At 34.9% G+C, this 15,540-nt stretch overlaps 1 protein-coding gene across 1 annotated transcript in view; it reads right to left on the reverse strand.

Moving 5' to 3' along the window:
• The window catches only part of BBS7 (Bardet-Biedl syndrome 7), a 51,158-nt gene that overhangs the window by 17,419 nt on the left and 18,199 nt on the right, over positions 1-15,540 (reverse strand). Inside the window, exons 6-12 of the mRNA XM_003795513.2 lie at positions 13,885-13,957; positions 13,414-13,530; positions 12,406-12,536; positions 7,069-7,153; positions 5,383-5,485; positions 2,749-2,941; positions 1,476-1,550 (exon numbers count right to left, since the gene is read on the reverse strand). Of these exons, the coding sequence (XP_003795561.1) occupies positions 1,476-1,550; positions 2,749-2,941; positions 5,383-5,485; positions 7,069-7,153; positions 12,406-12,536; positions 13,414-13,530; positions 13,885-13,957 (777 nt within the window). The remainder of the gene's footprint in view (positions 1-1,475; positions 1,551-2,748; positions 2,942-5,382; positions 5,486-7,068; positions 7,154-12,405; positions 12,537-13,413; positions 13,531-13,884; positions 13,958-15,540) is intronic.

The following is a 15,540-nucleotide window of genomic DNA, read 5'->3' on the forward strand; positions in this document are numbered from 1 at the left end:
AAAAAAAAAGTGTGTATACACACACACACACACACACACACATATATAACTACCCACCAACTCTAGTCACCATCTCCTGCTCTGGCTTGTCTTCTCCAGTGAAGTTAATATAGACCTCATCTTTGCCCTAACTTCTCTTCAAGATTCACACCTAGCTCTGAGACTGCTTGCGTCCTGCTACTAAGCAAAAGGAAGTGATACAGTAAGCATGTCCAAAAGCACTGACATGATCTCATAACAGGCACTTTGCACATAGAAAGTGCTCAGTAAATGTCTGCTGAATGAAGGTTAAGGACACATTCAACAAGCCCAGAAAAAGTGGGGCAGACCAGGAAGAGCGGGGGACGGAAGAGATCATTTTCAAATGCTAGGATGTGTGAAACTATATAGCATCTTCCAGAAATTTTAAGAACTTCAGTTTGACAGAAATAATGTGCATGGGAGGGGAGGTAGCAGCTGGTAACAGAAGTTAGAAATATAATCATGAGCTAAATCATGGAAAGTTTTCTATGCCACAATAAGGACTCTAGACTTATATTCACCAGGAAATAACGAATATTTAAAAGGTTTTAGGAAAGAAATGATACCATGATACTTGTATTTTAGGAAGACTTCTCTGGTGGCCAATGTACAGCATAGCCTAGAGGCAGAGAAACTGACACAGTAGACACATGAAGTTCAAGCAAGACATGAGGAGGGGCTGGAATAAGTTAACAGATGTAGTCATGCAGGTAGAACTGACAGCAACTAGTGACTAACTGGATTGAGTGTTCTAAATTCGAAAATCCAAAATCTGAAACTTCCTACCACCATGACACTCAAAGAAAATGCTTACTGGAATATTTCAGATTTCAAATTTTTGAATCTGAGATGCTTGATCAGGAAGTATAATGCAGATATTCCAAAATCCAAAAAAATTCAAAATCTGAACACTTCTGGTCCCAAGCATTTCACACAAAGGATATAAACCTATAACAGATCAGAGAAAAGAAGGAATCTAGGACAACACCCTGGTTTCTGGATTATCTGAGGACAAGTAAAGGGAACAGAAACAGATTTTAAGGGAAAGATTATGTAAGAAATGATTGAAAAAGAAACACGAAACCCTGCTAGCATTTATACACTTTTTTTTTTTTTTTTTTTTTTTTTTGAGACAGTCTCACCATGTCACCTTTGGAATAGTGCCGTGGAATCACAGCTCACAGCAACCTGAAACTCTTGGGCTTAAGTCATTCTCTTGCCTTAGCCTCCCATGTAGATGGAACTACAAATGCCCACCACAATGCCCAGCTATTTTTTTGTTGCAGTTATCACAACTGTTTAACTAGCCCGAGCCAGCTTTGAACCCGTCAGCCCCTGTGTATGTGGCTGGCGCCCTACCCACTGAGCTATGAGTGCTGCCCATTTATACACTTTAATCAAATGGCATAGTAGAAATAAAAGCATGTGAGGAATTCTTTATACTTTTTACTCACCTCAGAATCACAGCTGCTAAAGCTAACAACAGCAGAATTTTTATCCACATCCAGTAAATCTATTGGGACATCACTCTATAGTCAATATAAAAAAAGAAAAGAGGTTCATACTGAAAACCTAAAAATGTTCACAATTATGTTTTCTCTATGGATTCTCTTTTAGTTTATGTTCATCTTTAAATCTGAGAGTTCTCTTTAAACTTATACTTGATAGTACATACTTTTAGATAATAAATATAAGAAAGGTTATTTTACAATCACCTACTTTTTCAAATTCATATTATCAGAAATCATAGACTATTATCTCTCACCACCCTCTTAAAAATACAACTTCCTTACCTATTTCTGTTAGTGCTAAAAATGTTATCATGAGCTGTAAAATGGCCATTCTGATTATATCAGTTCATTTTTATCAGTTTTAATTTCATCTGTAACATAGAAAGAAGATAACTATTGCTCCTCTGGAGCAGTTCTAGGACAAAGGCGTTGCACCATGTTATATATGAACGGCACTCCTAGGGTTGTTCAATGCAACAGCTGATGAGCTAGTACTCCTTAAAAGAACTTTCTGCCTTTGAAGTTTTAATTATTTAATAATAATCTGACCTCTCAATGACATCTTTTAAACCTGTTTTCTTCCTCTAATTTATTATTTTCTCACTTTGTGATAGGGTTACTATCCTATCATCCTTTTCTACTTCCTAAATATCTTCTGATTCAAATAAATAAGTAAATACATATATATATGTATATATATATAAATTAAAGAAGTTGTACATTATTATCTATAAATCCCTCTGGGATTATCTACTATGCCTATTGAACTACCTAGAAACTATCAGGTTAAAAAAAAAAAAAAGAAACTATCAGGTTAATGAGCAACTTGTACTGTAAACTATCATTTTAGTGTTTGGGGTTTTTTAAAAAGTTCTAATTTTATAAGTCACAGAAAGTCACAAAAAGTTCTAGTTTTGCAAGTCACATCTCTATTAAGATTTACCCAGAGGGCAGCCAAAGAAGAAAATCCTTATTGTCCTTTCTATCTCTTCCTGAAAATTATGTCCATCTTTTGTTTATTTATTAAGTATATGATAAAGAAAAGACATAATTCTAATAAATTACAAGCAAACTAATTATCTAATAGAAAATTAGAAAGCCATAAACATTCAAAATTACTATCTAAAACTAAAAAGTTTTGATAATGATTAGTGTTTATGATTGGTTTGCAAAACAGATCTAGTCATATAACTAAGAAAGAAGGCATTTTGCTTACCTGTATTAAAACATTATCTATTGCAGTCTGCACTTCTAAGATAAGGCTGTAGCTGGCATCATCTTTATTTAATGTAAATTTGTCATTTATACTAAATGAAGGTACTGTTGATTTTGCTTTGCTTGATTGAGAACACTGTTGATAGTTCTCTCTTTCCTGCAACACCTTATACTGCAGATGTTCCAATTCACTCCTAGATGAAAATATACAACATTTTGTCACCTAAAAGTAGAAATAGTTAAGATCTTTTGAATATTTACAAAAATTTGAGATATTTGCTTTTGCAAAATGGATTTTATTTGTTGAACTAGAACTATAACACCAATAGGAACAAAATTTTTGTTTCTATGACTGACCAAATGATTCCACATTATTTATCCTTAATACCAAAATTAAAACATTTTCTCAGTCTCATACCAGCAAAATGACTCAAGAATTTAAATATCAAGGCAGGTTGCAAATAATCATTTTTCTTTTTTTTTTTATTTTTAGAGACAGAGTTTCACTCTGTTGCTCAGGCTAGAGTGCCATGGCCTTAGCCTAGCTCACAGCAACCTCAAACTCCTGGGTTCAAGCGATCCTCCTGTCTCAGCCTACAGACTAGGTGGAACTACAGGTATCTACATAACTGATGAAAATAATAAGTTCTAATACAAGAGGAATCTAGCTGCAGTTGTATATGGTACAAACAAAGAAAGAGAAACTAATATGGCAGAAGAACATAGTAGATTTAATAAAAAGAAACAAAATGTATAAAGCCAGCGAATATGTACCTTTCAATAAGACATTAAGGGGAGGTGACCAAAATAAGGAGAAAGCTGAAGAATTTTAATGTTTTGGGGATCACAAGGATGATCATGAGCCAGTGGTACAGCTTCAGGTCTACTACTGTGTTTCCCCAAAAATAAGACCTACCCAAAAAATAAGCCATAGCAGGATTTCTATGCATTTGTTAAATATAAGCCCTACCCCATAATAAGACCTAGTGATGGGTGTGCATATCATACTGCATAGCCACGCCATGCAATTCTGTGTGGAGTAAGATATCCCCTGAAAATAAGCCCTAGTGTGTCTTCTTGAGAAAAAATAAATATAAGACAGTGTCTTGTTTTCAGGGAAACATGGTAAGTATCAGAGAAGATTCTGCTGAAATTTGACTGCATTGCTTAGAGTAACTTTGAGTAAGGGGAAAAGCCACATGCAAATGAAGTTACCAGTAAGTGGGATAGCTCAACATGAACCTCAGCAAGCCCCAATTTAGGGAGAAGTCTGGGGAGATATCGAAAGGGATTCATGCAATGAACAAAGGAAAAACTTCATTCAACCAAGAAATATTTATTGCTCTTACATACTTACTTTTATGTACTAAGCAATATTCCAAGTACTCAATGTACAAAACAGACAAAGCTTCTCAGAAAGCTTACATTCCAGTGGAATTAGAAGGGGTAGACTTTGTTATAAATAAGAGGTATTGGGGTGGGGAGTCTATGGCCTCAAGGTCACATGTGATCCTCCAGATTCCCAAGTGTGGGTCCTCAACTGAATCCAAACCTCATTCACAGAACAAATCCGTTTATTAAAAGGATTTGTTCTAGGGGCAGTGCCTATGGTTCAGCGGGTAGAGCACTGGCCCCATATACGGAGGGTGGCAGGTTTAAACCCAGTCCCGACCAAACTGCAACAAAAAAATAGCTGGGCACTGTGGCAGGCACCTGTAGTCCCAGCTACTAGAGAGGCTGAGGCAAGAGAATCACCTAAGCTCAAGAGCTGGAGGTTGCTGTGAGCTGTGACACCACAGTACTCTACCAAGGGCAACAAAGTAACGACTCTGTCTCTAAAAAAAAAAAAAAAAGAAAGAAAGAAAAGAAAAAGGATTTGTTCTACATACAAATTGGATTCAGTCAAAAGGCAACACTTAAGGATCCCACAACATCCCAACTGCTCTCCTGGTGGCTTTGGTGAACTGCCTGTGCTACTGTACCTGTGGCATTTTCTACCCTAAAAGTTTCTGTAGCCTTCAAATACCACCATGAAAATGTCAGCCTTCATTTCACAAGAGCTTAGCAAAGGTTCAAAGGGGAAAAGTTGTCATTAAAAATTTCACCAACTCCTACTACTTCATTGTATGAAGCAATTTATGAGTTTAGAGTCCCTTTTCACAGGATATATCAAATTGAAGAGGTCATAAAAGCAATCTCTGAGTCTAAGGAAGTCAACCATTACTCAACTGCAGTAAGAAAACTTATAAGCCAACAATACACGTTCAGAGAGTCCATAGGAATGTGACTATTACAGTTAATGAGAAACAGCCATCTGTGTTGGCTTCCTAGTGTCTGTGACCAAAATAAAAATAAACACAACTATCCATGACTAAACAAATGAAAAAAATATATAATTCTTGACCAAGAAAAAGTCAATAGAGAATAAAACATACAAAAAGTATATTTTTAACTCCAAAATATTAACCAGCACTTCCAGCTAATTTTTTCAAACCCATACATAAACTTTCATTTTAAAAAGTAATAAACTAGTTATATCATTCCTTCAAATAAGATATACTGCATGTGTAATAATAAAAAGCAACAACCACATACTTCATGAGATGGGGGAAAAGCAAACAGAACTGAATGTTACCGTAAAGAAGAAATTTTATTTTGCATTTCCTGATTAATTTTTAGTTCTTCTCCTGGTCCACTTTCCTTATGAATGGGCTCTGTTGTCAGACCTGTAATCCAGCCTATAAAGATGAATTATAGTCATGCACCATTTAGTAATGTCAGTGTTAAAAGAGATATATTATACACCGTAGAGCAGAAAACCCAATATCCATGTCCACTAACAGCAACCTAACTTAGATTTAGGACTTCTTTTAAAAAATGAAACAAAACATAAAATCAAGCTAGAAAACATTCAAACTATAAAGAAATTACTTAATCTATAGCAAGAATTATGTCCTAAAAAAGAAAAAAAAATTAAATTACTTAAGCATTTTTTGATATTTTATTTTTTTGGCCTGCATACTATGACTGCAGGAGTCTTTCATTTCTTAACAGTTTAGTTTTCAAGTATGGAGTAAGTCAATACATTCTAGCAAATTCAAAAACAGCTGAAAAATATGAATGGTCTTTCAAAAATTACTTTTGTATAAATTTAAACTCATACAGGACTAGTGTGAAAATGCAAAAATTATCTACTCAAAAGCAAGTTTTTATAAGAAGTGCACATAGTTCAAAACATATACTAAATTTCAATTAATACTTCTTAAACCAAGAGTATCATTTAATACTCAAAAGCTGTAGAGACATGATAAACATTCTTAAAAATATACATATATATTTTGAGATAGAGTCTCACTTTGTTGTCCTCAACAAAGAGTGCTATGGAGTCGCTCACAGCAACCTCAAACTCCTGGGCTCAAGCAATTCTCTTACGTCAGCCTCCCAAGTAGCTGGGACTACAGGCAACCGCCACAACGCCCGGCTATTTTTAGAGATAGATGAGTTCTCTGGCTTAGGCTGGTCTCGAACTCATAAACTCAGTCAATCCACCCACCTCAGCCTCCCAGAGTGCTAGGACTACAGGCATGACTTAAAAATATTTTTTAAGTTTTAACAATTTTATAAATCAAGCTTACTCTTCTTCCTTATCTTTTAACCAATTAAATTTTTAATGCTGTAAGAATGATTTACTAATACAGCAGTAGCATCCCCTTAACCATGGCTTTACTTTCCATGGTTTCAGTTACCTAGTCAATGTCAGTATGAAAATATTAAATGAAAATTCCAGAAATAATCTATACGTTTTAAACTGCATGCCACTCTGAGTAGCACAACGAAAGTTATATGGCTTCATTCTGCCCTGGATGTGAATCATCCCTTTGTTCAGTGTATCCCCCACTATAAATACCACCTGCTCCTTATTCACTTAGAAGGCATCTTGGTTAGCAGACCAGCTGCTGTGGTATGTAATCCTTGAGGTTAAGTAACCTTTATTTTACTTTATAAGGGCCCCAAAGCACAAGAGTAGTAATGCCGGCATATTGTTACAATTGTTCTATTTTATTATTAGTTATGTTACTGTGCCTAATTTATAAATTAAACTTTTATACATAGGTATGTAAGCATAAGAAAAACAGTACATATAGGATTCAGTACTGAGGTTTCAGGCATCCACTGGGGATCTTAAAACATATCCCCTATGGATAAGGGGAGACTTCTGTAATATTTTTGTTTAAAAATTTGTCATCAAAAGCAATTTATTAAAGTTAGAATTTTTTGTTATTGACTCTTTTCTTCAACTACCTATTCTCATTTACTTTACCTGAGTATGTGGACACCACGATTTCATCATAGCCATCTTTCCCTACACAACCACCCTGGAGAGATGTGACACTTTCAGACAACGTCTAGAAAAATTTAAGACCAAACAATTCATTAGTAACTAAAAGTTTCCCAGATGTTATATAATAAGTGAATGAAACTTATTTTCAGACATTCTACAAATATTTGCTCAAAACTTAAAATGTGCAGACACTGAGATTAGAAAGACAAAATCTTAAAAAGTCCAGTGTTTTTGTTTTTTTTTTTCTTTTAGAGACAAAGTCTAGTTTTATCACCCAGGATGGAATAAGATGGTGAGATCCTGGCTGACTGCAGCTTCAAACAGTCTGGTCTTGAACTCCTGGGCTCAAGTGATCCTTTCACCCAGACCTTCTAAAGTGCAAGGATTACAGATGTGAGCTACTAAGTCTGGCCAGGGTTTTTAAATTTGGGTAAGAATATTCAAAACGACTCTAGAATATCTGTATGTACCACTCAGCTAACAGAATAATCATGTAGTGAGAAAAAATTATTTATTTTTATAAAGAAGTGTTTTTAAAAAAACATTTAAAGATTACATAAGCAAAACTTCTAGCAAGTTTAGTTTATTATCTGAATTCTGTAGAACACCTCTCTGTGTTTTCTCTAAATAGGTTTTTAGATACATAAAGATAATAGCCTATAGGGAACCTTGAAATCTGTCACTAGGGAAGAGAAGGGACAAAAATCAAGTTTCTCAGATGGTTCAGGGTTTATAACAACTATTTTCTAAGTAATACTTCCCAAGCTTGTCTGACTTCATCACTTAGGTAAGCCAACTAGGAATCTGTATTTTTAACAAGCATTCTAGGTCAGTGGCTTTCAAACTATTTGGCAAGCAAGCAATAAACTACATGCTGCAATCTAGCACACATACACATGAACATACACAATATGAACATAACAACATACAAAATTTACAAGGTTTGTGTCACACTGTGATACATCCTAATCTATTTTGTTTTTTAAAAAATGCACCTGACAACCCACAAATGGTTTTGACAAGCACTTTGAACAACTCTGATAGCCAATTCTAATTAGGTAAGGCTGAGAACCATTGTTTGTTTGTTTTATTTTTTTGTACAGATGGAGTCTCACTAGGTTGCTCAGGATGATCTGACTCCTGAGAGTCTCAAGCAATCCTCTCAAAGGGCTGGATTAAGGGGGTGAGCCACTTGGCCAGAACCATTGTTTTAACAGGGTTAGTGGAGAGAACAGTGACTAGCATTAAACTAGACAATTAACAAAATTAACAAAATGCTCCTTTCTCCATCCACCCTTAGGAGGTAAACCTCTGAGCTATCCTGCAAATTAAGTTATTTTAGTTCCTGCAGCAGCTAATTACTTGAGAGATTCAAGTAACAAAGCTTTGATTCTAAGTCTAATGAAGTTGGATTCACAAGTGGGACCAAATATCTGCATTTTTAACAAGTATCCCAGTTGATCATACATAATAGAAATCTTTAAACTTTTTTCTTTTTTAAACTTTTTTCATTCATGTTTTCACTATATGAATTCTGAACAAAACTATGCATTCTCCATATATATTTAAGTTGACATCTAAACTTTTTTTTATCATAATTGTAGTTACAAAGATAATTTATCAAAGTTAAAAATAATGTCTTTTTAAAATAAAATTGTCACTCACTTTCTTTTCTTTCTCTCTCTCTTTTTTTCTTTCTTTCCATTGATCAATTTATTGATTAATTGCCAAAGTCTCATTCTGTTACCTGAGCTAGAGTGCCATGGCATCAGTCTAGCTCACAGGTACCTTAAATTCCTGGGTTCAGGCAATCCTCCTGCCTCAGGCTCCTGCGTAGCTGAGACTACAGGCCCCCTGCCATGATGCTGGCTAATTTGTCTATGTTTTTAGTAGAGATAGAGTCTCACTATTGCTTAGGCTGATCTCAAATTCCTGAACTCAAGTGATCTTCCAAACTTGGTGTCTCAGACTGCTACGATTACAGGTGTGAGTCACTGTGCCCAGCCACCAAATTGTCACATCTTTCAATCATCTAAGGAATCTCAATCATCACCTAAGGAATCTCAATATCTTAAAAAAATAGCGGGGTGCCTATAGTCCGAGCTACTCAGGAGGCTGAGGCAACAGAATCGCCTAAGCCCAGGAGTTGGAGGTTGCTATGAGCTGTGTGACACCACAGCACTCCACCAAGGGTGATAAAGTGAGACTCTGTCTCTACCAAAAAAAAAATCACTGAGGTAAAAAATAGAAAAACAAATCCTTCTTTAATAGTTGGAAATTTTATTTTACATTGTTTCTTTTTCTCCTTGAACTTTTTGTTTTACTATCCCTATATTTTTATCTTAATTTAATGTACTCATATGCTTAAATTACTTTTACACTTTAATACTTCTCTATAACAAAAAAAATCGAAAATTATCTTCTGTAATCATAAAGCTCTAAGCATTAGAAATTTTTATTCTAATACTATAATACTAGTATTATGCAATTGGTAAAAACAAATATACAAGTTTTAGTAAATAATAATCAAAAAAGAAAATGTGTCTCATGAAATGAATGAGAATTTTAATTTCCTTCCAAATTATTCATGTATTACAAATTAATATTACATATCACTAGAGTATGACTAGGTTCATTATCAATTCTACTCCTATTTTTCACAGCTATGTATAAGCACTGATTAACCTTAGTCACATAAAGATGTTGATGAGAATGTAAGAAAGTTTGTTACGGAAAGTTCAAAACATCTTCCAAATTATCTACCTAAATCACCAACTGATCTACCACCAAAAAATGTTTCAATGATATATTGTCTTACAACTCAATTAGATCTTCCTTTAATTTATTAAATGCCAAACACTGGAAACCACCTCACCTATGGACAGATGTTTTACCCAGTCAATAGATTCACATACATTCCCATTTGCCCAGTGGTTTTTCAGGTGACTAATAATTGTAACTTTTACTCTTTCACCTAGAAGTACCTTAAAAACTATTCATTTCTAGTAATTTTTTTTTTTTTGCCAATACAATATTTTAATGGAATTCACTTATCTTACATACTCCAAATACTTTTTTTTTAGAGACAGAGTCTCACTTTATCACCCTTAGTAGAGTGTGGTGGCATCACAGCTCACAGTAACCTCCAGGCAATTCGCTTGCCTCAGCCTCCCAAGTTGCTGAGACTACAGGCACCCACCACAATGCCTGGAGATTTTTTGTTGCAGTTTGGCCGGGGCCGGGTTCGAACCCACCACCCTCGGTATATGGGGCCGGCGCCCTACTCACTGAGCCACAGGTGCCACCCCAAATACATTTTTGTAAATGTCTTAGAGATGCAGAGTTAGCTAAATCAAATAATTATTTTTATTTTATTTTATTTTTTGAGACTGAGTCTCACTGTCACCATTGGTAGAGTACCATGGCGTACAGCTCACAGCAACCTCAAACTCTTGGGTTTGAGCAACTGTCTTGCTTCAGCCTCCCAAGTAGCTGGAACTATAGGTATATGCCAGTGTGGTTGGCTAGTTTTTCTAATTTTAGTAGAAACTGGGTTTCACTCTTGCTCAGACTGGTCTTTTAACTCCTGAACTCAAACAATCCATGTGCCTCAGCCTCCTAGAGTGCTAGGATTACAGGCATGAGCCACCACGCCCAGCCTCAACTGTTTTTAAAATACTAGCTATGAACCGTAAAATCAGAGATCCTAGATAATACACTATTGGTATGATTTATGTAAGAAAACAACATGTGACTAAACTTACAAACTTGGTCATTCCTCAAAATATTGATAAATGAATATATAAGTTAAAATAAAATATATAAGGCATACATATTTTATTTTCTTATGATTTGCCCCCTAACTAACTTTTTTGATTAACCAACCAATTAGTCCACACTGTGTCAGATAAGAGATTCTCTAATCTGTTGGAGACTAACACCGTAAATTCAACATGAGGCAGAATATTTCCAGTATAAGCATAACCTAAAAGCAGTACTTCTGTCATTAGACAAACAGAAGAAATGCGGGTTGGGGAGAAAGAGGATTCCCCAGACCCAGAAGAGCAGGTAAATGCTAGGATGTTATTGGGGTTTAGAGTAGAAGTCAAAGAAGAGACTTGGGGTTTAAATAAGAAAGTTTCTCAAGGGCTGATGAGAAAAAATAGGAGATCAACAAAGAATTATTATATCCTTTGAAGCCTAAACTATTACTTGCATCATTAGCAGGATGACTTTTTTCACCAAGGTAAGATGATCAAATTTGAAGTAAATCTATAAAGTAAGTTCAACTGTGTAACATTTTTTATCCCTGTGTTATCTATAAAATATACTTTATGTATGCTCTAAACCTATGCTCAGTTAAATAGAGTTGGGATTCGCATGTACCACTATTAGAGAAATTAGATAAAAAAAGAAAAAGAAAAGAGTTGAGACTGAGTTGTAGACTTTTTGTTTTATTAAACAGCCTCAGTGCTTCCTGCATAAGGCAGGCTGGGGAAGTGCTGGATTAGAGAACACCAGTTTGTGAAAATGAAAGATTCATTTTATGCCAGAATGGTTCTGTATGTGACTTTACAGCTTGGCACAAATAAGCTTACTTATATTTAAAATTTGTGAACTAAAATCACTTTTATCTAGTATTTCTCATACAGCTGATAATTGAGTGGCTAGAAATGAAACTGCTACTTTAACATCTCTGCTTAAGAATATTTGTAATACTGTCCTATCAACACAAAGGTTATTCCTAAATTTCTATTATCTTAAAATAATAATCTCATTTACATTACCCAAACATATACATGGGTCACTATGAAAGTTTAGAGACAGCCTGTGTTATGGTCCATTCTTTCACTTTTGAGAAGCACAGTTGATAGTGCTCTTTCTGATTCACCAATGCAAGTTTCAACTTGCTTGGCTTATTGGTGTTGCTGGGAGGCCTTCATTTGTTTCTGTCTGCATGAATTTTATATTTCTTGATTTTTGTGTAACTCACAACTTTTGCAATGACCCACGTAAAATGTTACTGCTCTGATGTGTTATTATATATTAAAAAGATAAAATATGTGTATTTAATACTTTAGAGATTTATAATAATATTTAAAAGTATAATGAAAAATGTATTATTCTGCTTGAAAGCAATAGTCTATTACTCAAACACAAGAGTAATCTAAAGAAGATTCTGATAACATCAAAATAGCAATATTTTAAACCAAACATAAGATTTTAACATATTCTCATTAAAACTCAAAGCATCAGTCATCTCTATAATAACTTAACAAATAATAAGCACATACAGTCTGTGTTTAATGAACTCACCTGATCAAATCGTACAGTGGGTTCATTTGGATTATCAAAACTATACACTTCCACCATTCCATCATCTCTCCCAACAAGCAAATCTTTAACCCCATCACCCACGATGTCAAAGCTGTCAATGCACAAAATACCTTTAAAAAAAAGATATGTGATGAGTTATTAAAGCGAATAATAGTCAAGTATATACCAAACAAGAATGAAAAAATACATATGCCAACTCAGAATGGGGGGGACAACTTTGAGCAAAAGCAGGTGCCCTTCTCTTGCCATCCATATTTATCTATTTCCAGGGCTTGAAATACAATCTATGTGGCAATGACCTAAAAGTTTATATCTCTTTTCAACATTGCCCTCTCCTCAGAGCTCCAGACTCATACATCCAATTTGGCATCTTCCCATAGATATATGCATCTCAAACTTTCCATTTCTTAGAATATTGGCCAGGCGGGGTGGCTCGTGCCTGTAATCCTAGCACTCTGGGAGGCCAAGGTGGGTGGACTGTTTGATCTCACCAGTTAGAGACCAGCCTGAGCAAAAGATTCTGTCTCTACTAAAAATAGAAAAACCAAGGCAAGAGGCTTGCTTGAGCCCAAGAGTTGCAGGTTGCTGTGAGCTATGATGCCACAGAACTCTACTGAAAGTGATTCTGTCTCAAAAAAACAAGAAACAGTAATATTCCCTGATTCGCTATACTTCTTCTTTGCTTTATACCCCAAACTCCCAGATTCCAATTAATTCCCCACTCCAGACAATTTAAAATGGATTTTAGTATAGAATGGGGAACCTTAAAAACCTATCTATCCTAAATTACTATAAGTATTTCTTGCTTTTAAAAAACTGCCAACAGCAGACCTGATAAATAAAACAGTAGATAAATCTGGGGGGGTGGGCTCTGTGAATTGCTAAGTATGCTAGATAAACAAATATAACAGAATGAAGTATATAACCTAAGATATTTTGTTTAAGAATCATTGAAATTTCAGAGGCTGAACTACATCAAAAGCATACCTCCCCTCTTTTTCTCATTTCGAATTTCCCACTTGTGTACTGGTTTCGATGTAGTGATCTGAATAAGCCCAAGTTTTCCATCTGATGTTCCAAACAAAAGATCTTCTCCAGAATCACCTAGTTATAATTAAAGTCAACATATTTATCTCGCAATTCATAGTATCTTTAAAATTAAAATATTTTAACATAAAAATATCATTTTTAAAGGTATTACAAAAGGATAGAAAATATAATTTGGGAGCATGGTTATATAGTCACAGAATTTTATAACCATAAGAGATAAGATCCTTCTCCATCATCTAATTTCAAGAAGAAGAAATAAAAATTAAAGTTTGATAACTTATTACTGTTAGCTACTGGCAAGTTAGCAGAAGAAACCGTCTCAGTTTATATCCTTTCTACATTTTCCCATTTTCACTTAATGTTTTTTATCAACACCTAGTTGACTGTGAAAAATGAAATCTTGATTACCGCCATTTCCATTGTGTAATGCTAAGACAGTAGGTGGGCCAGGAACTTCAATTTCATACATCACATCAGACCCCTGAAGGAGAACAAGTATTTAAAAACTGAAAAAGAATACCTATTTAAAATAATACAGGCACTCATGGATAACATCAATATTCTTAATAACATTTAGAATAAAACTGCTGTCCAGATGTAATGACTCATGTCTGTAATCCCAACATTTTGGGAGGTTGATCCAAGAGGATCACTTGAGACCAAGAGTTCAAGACTAGCCTGGACAACATAGCAAAACCTTATCTCTACAAAAAAAAAAGGTAATACACATACTAACACTGAAAAAATATCCATGGTATATATTCAATGAAAACACAATTTGCAAAATTGTAGTAAATATATCTAAATATTTAAAAAATATTTATCTTTTATTTAAAATGCCATTTTAAGCCTGGGTGCAGTAGCTTATGCCTATAATCCTAGCACTCTAGGAGGCCAAGGCAGGTGGATCACTTGAGCTTAGGAGTTTGAGACCAGCTTGGGCAAGAGTAAGACCCGGTCTCTAAAAAATAGAAAAATGAGCCAGGAGTCCTGGGGCGGGGGGGGGTGGGGGGGGTGGGGACTTGTAGTCCCAGGTACTCAGGAGGCTGAGGCAGAAGGATCACCTGACCCCAGAAGTTTGAGGTTGCTGCAAGACAGGCTGATCCCATGGCACTCCCAGCCTGGACAACAGAATAAAACATTGGCTAAAAAAAAAAAAAAAAAAATTCCATTTTAAAATTTACAGATATCTACAAGTAACTATATAAATGAAAAATATACATAAAACTACTGAGGCATAACCTATGATAATCGATTGCTTACAAAGGCATATGGGGAGTAGAGGAGAAGTGTGCAGGGCATAGGGAAAGACTTCAACTCTACTTTCTATAAATCCTTAGTGATTTTTTTAAAAGCAATAAGCACACAGATCTCTTATTAAACAAAAGAGAATCCTAGAATTAAGCCAAATCAACTATTAATTATATACTAGCCAGCTTCTATTAAAAGCCATGTTCAAACAACTCAGATTTGAAAGCATAGGCTAAGAGGAGAAATTAATTATTCATACCTCTAGATTAAATCTCAAATCCTACAAAAGAGCTGATGCCAAGAAATGGTCATCTGACTATGAAATTCCAAAGTGTGAGATACTGTGGTGGCATGGACTTCATAGCTAACTTTTTTGATCAACTACACCAACTATTATCAGCCTAAGTTTCTGATCTAGTTAATCTACATAGTATATGCTATTTACATTTAAACTTAATTGTATGTATTTTATTGAAACCGACTCTCAAGAAGATACAGACTATTATTACTATTAATATGACAGTTTTAGCCAATCGTAGTTTTTATTAGAAATACAAGGACACCAAAATGATATTTTTCCCCATCACTCATTTGCTTATCCAACAAATATTTATTGAGTGCTTACTTTATTCTACATATTGTCAAAAATTCTGGATCAACTCAAGTTATCAAGGGCTGTCCAGAAATTATACAGCCATTGTTAACACTATTTTCCACATTATATGGCTGGAAACCTTTTGGACCCTCATATAACATCCTTTCTCCAACCCAATTTCTTCCTTTAATTTGATTTGTTGAGGAACAGCAGAGTAA

Source organism: Otolemur garnettii, unplaced genomic scaffold, assembly GCF_000181295.1.
Source record: "Otolemur garnettii isolate 467f Iridium unplaced genomic scaffold, OtoGar3 scaffold00093, whole genome shotgun sequence".
Classification (NCBI taxonomy): Eukaryota; Metazoa; Chordata; class Mammalia; order Primates; family Galagidae; genus Otolemur; species Otolemur garnettii.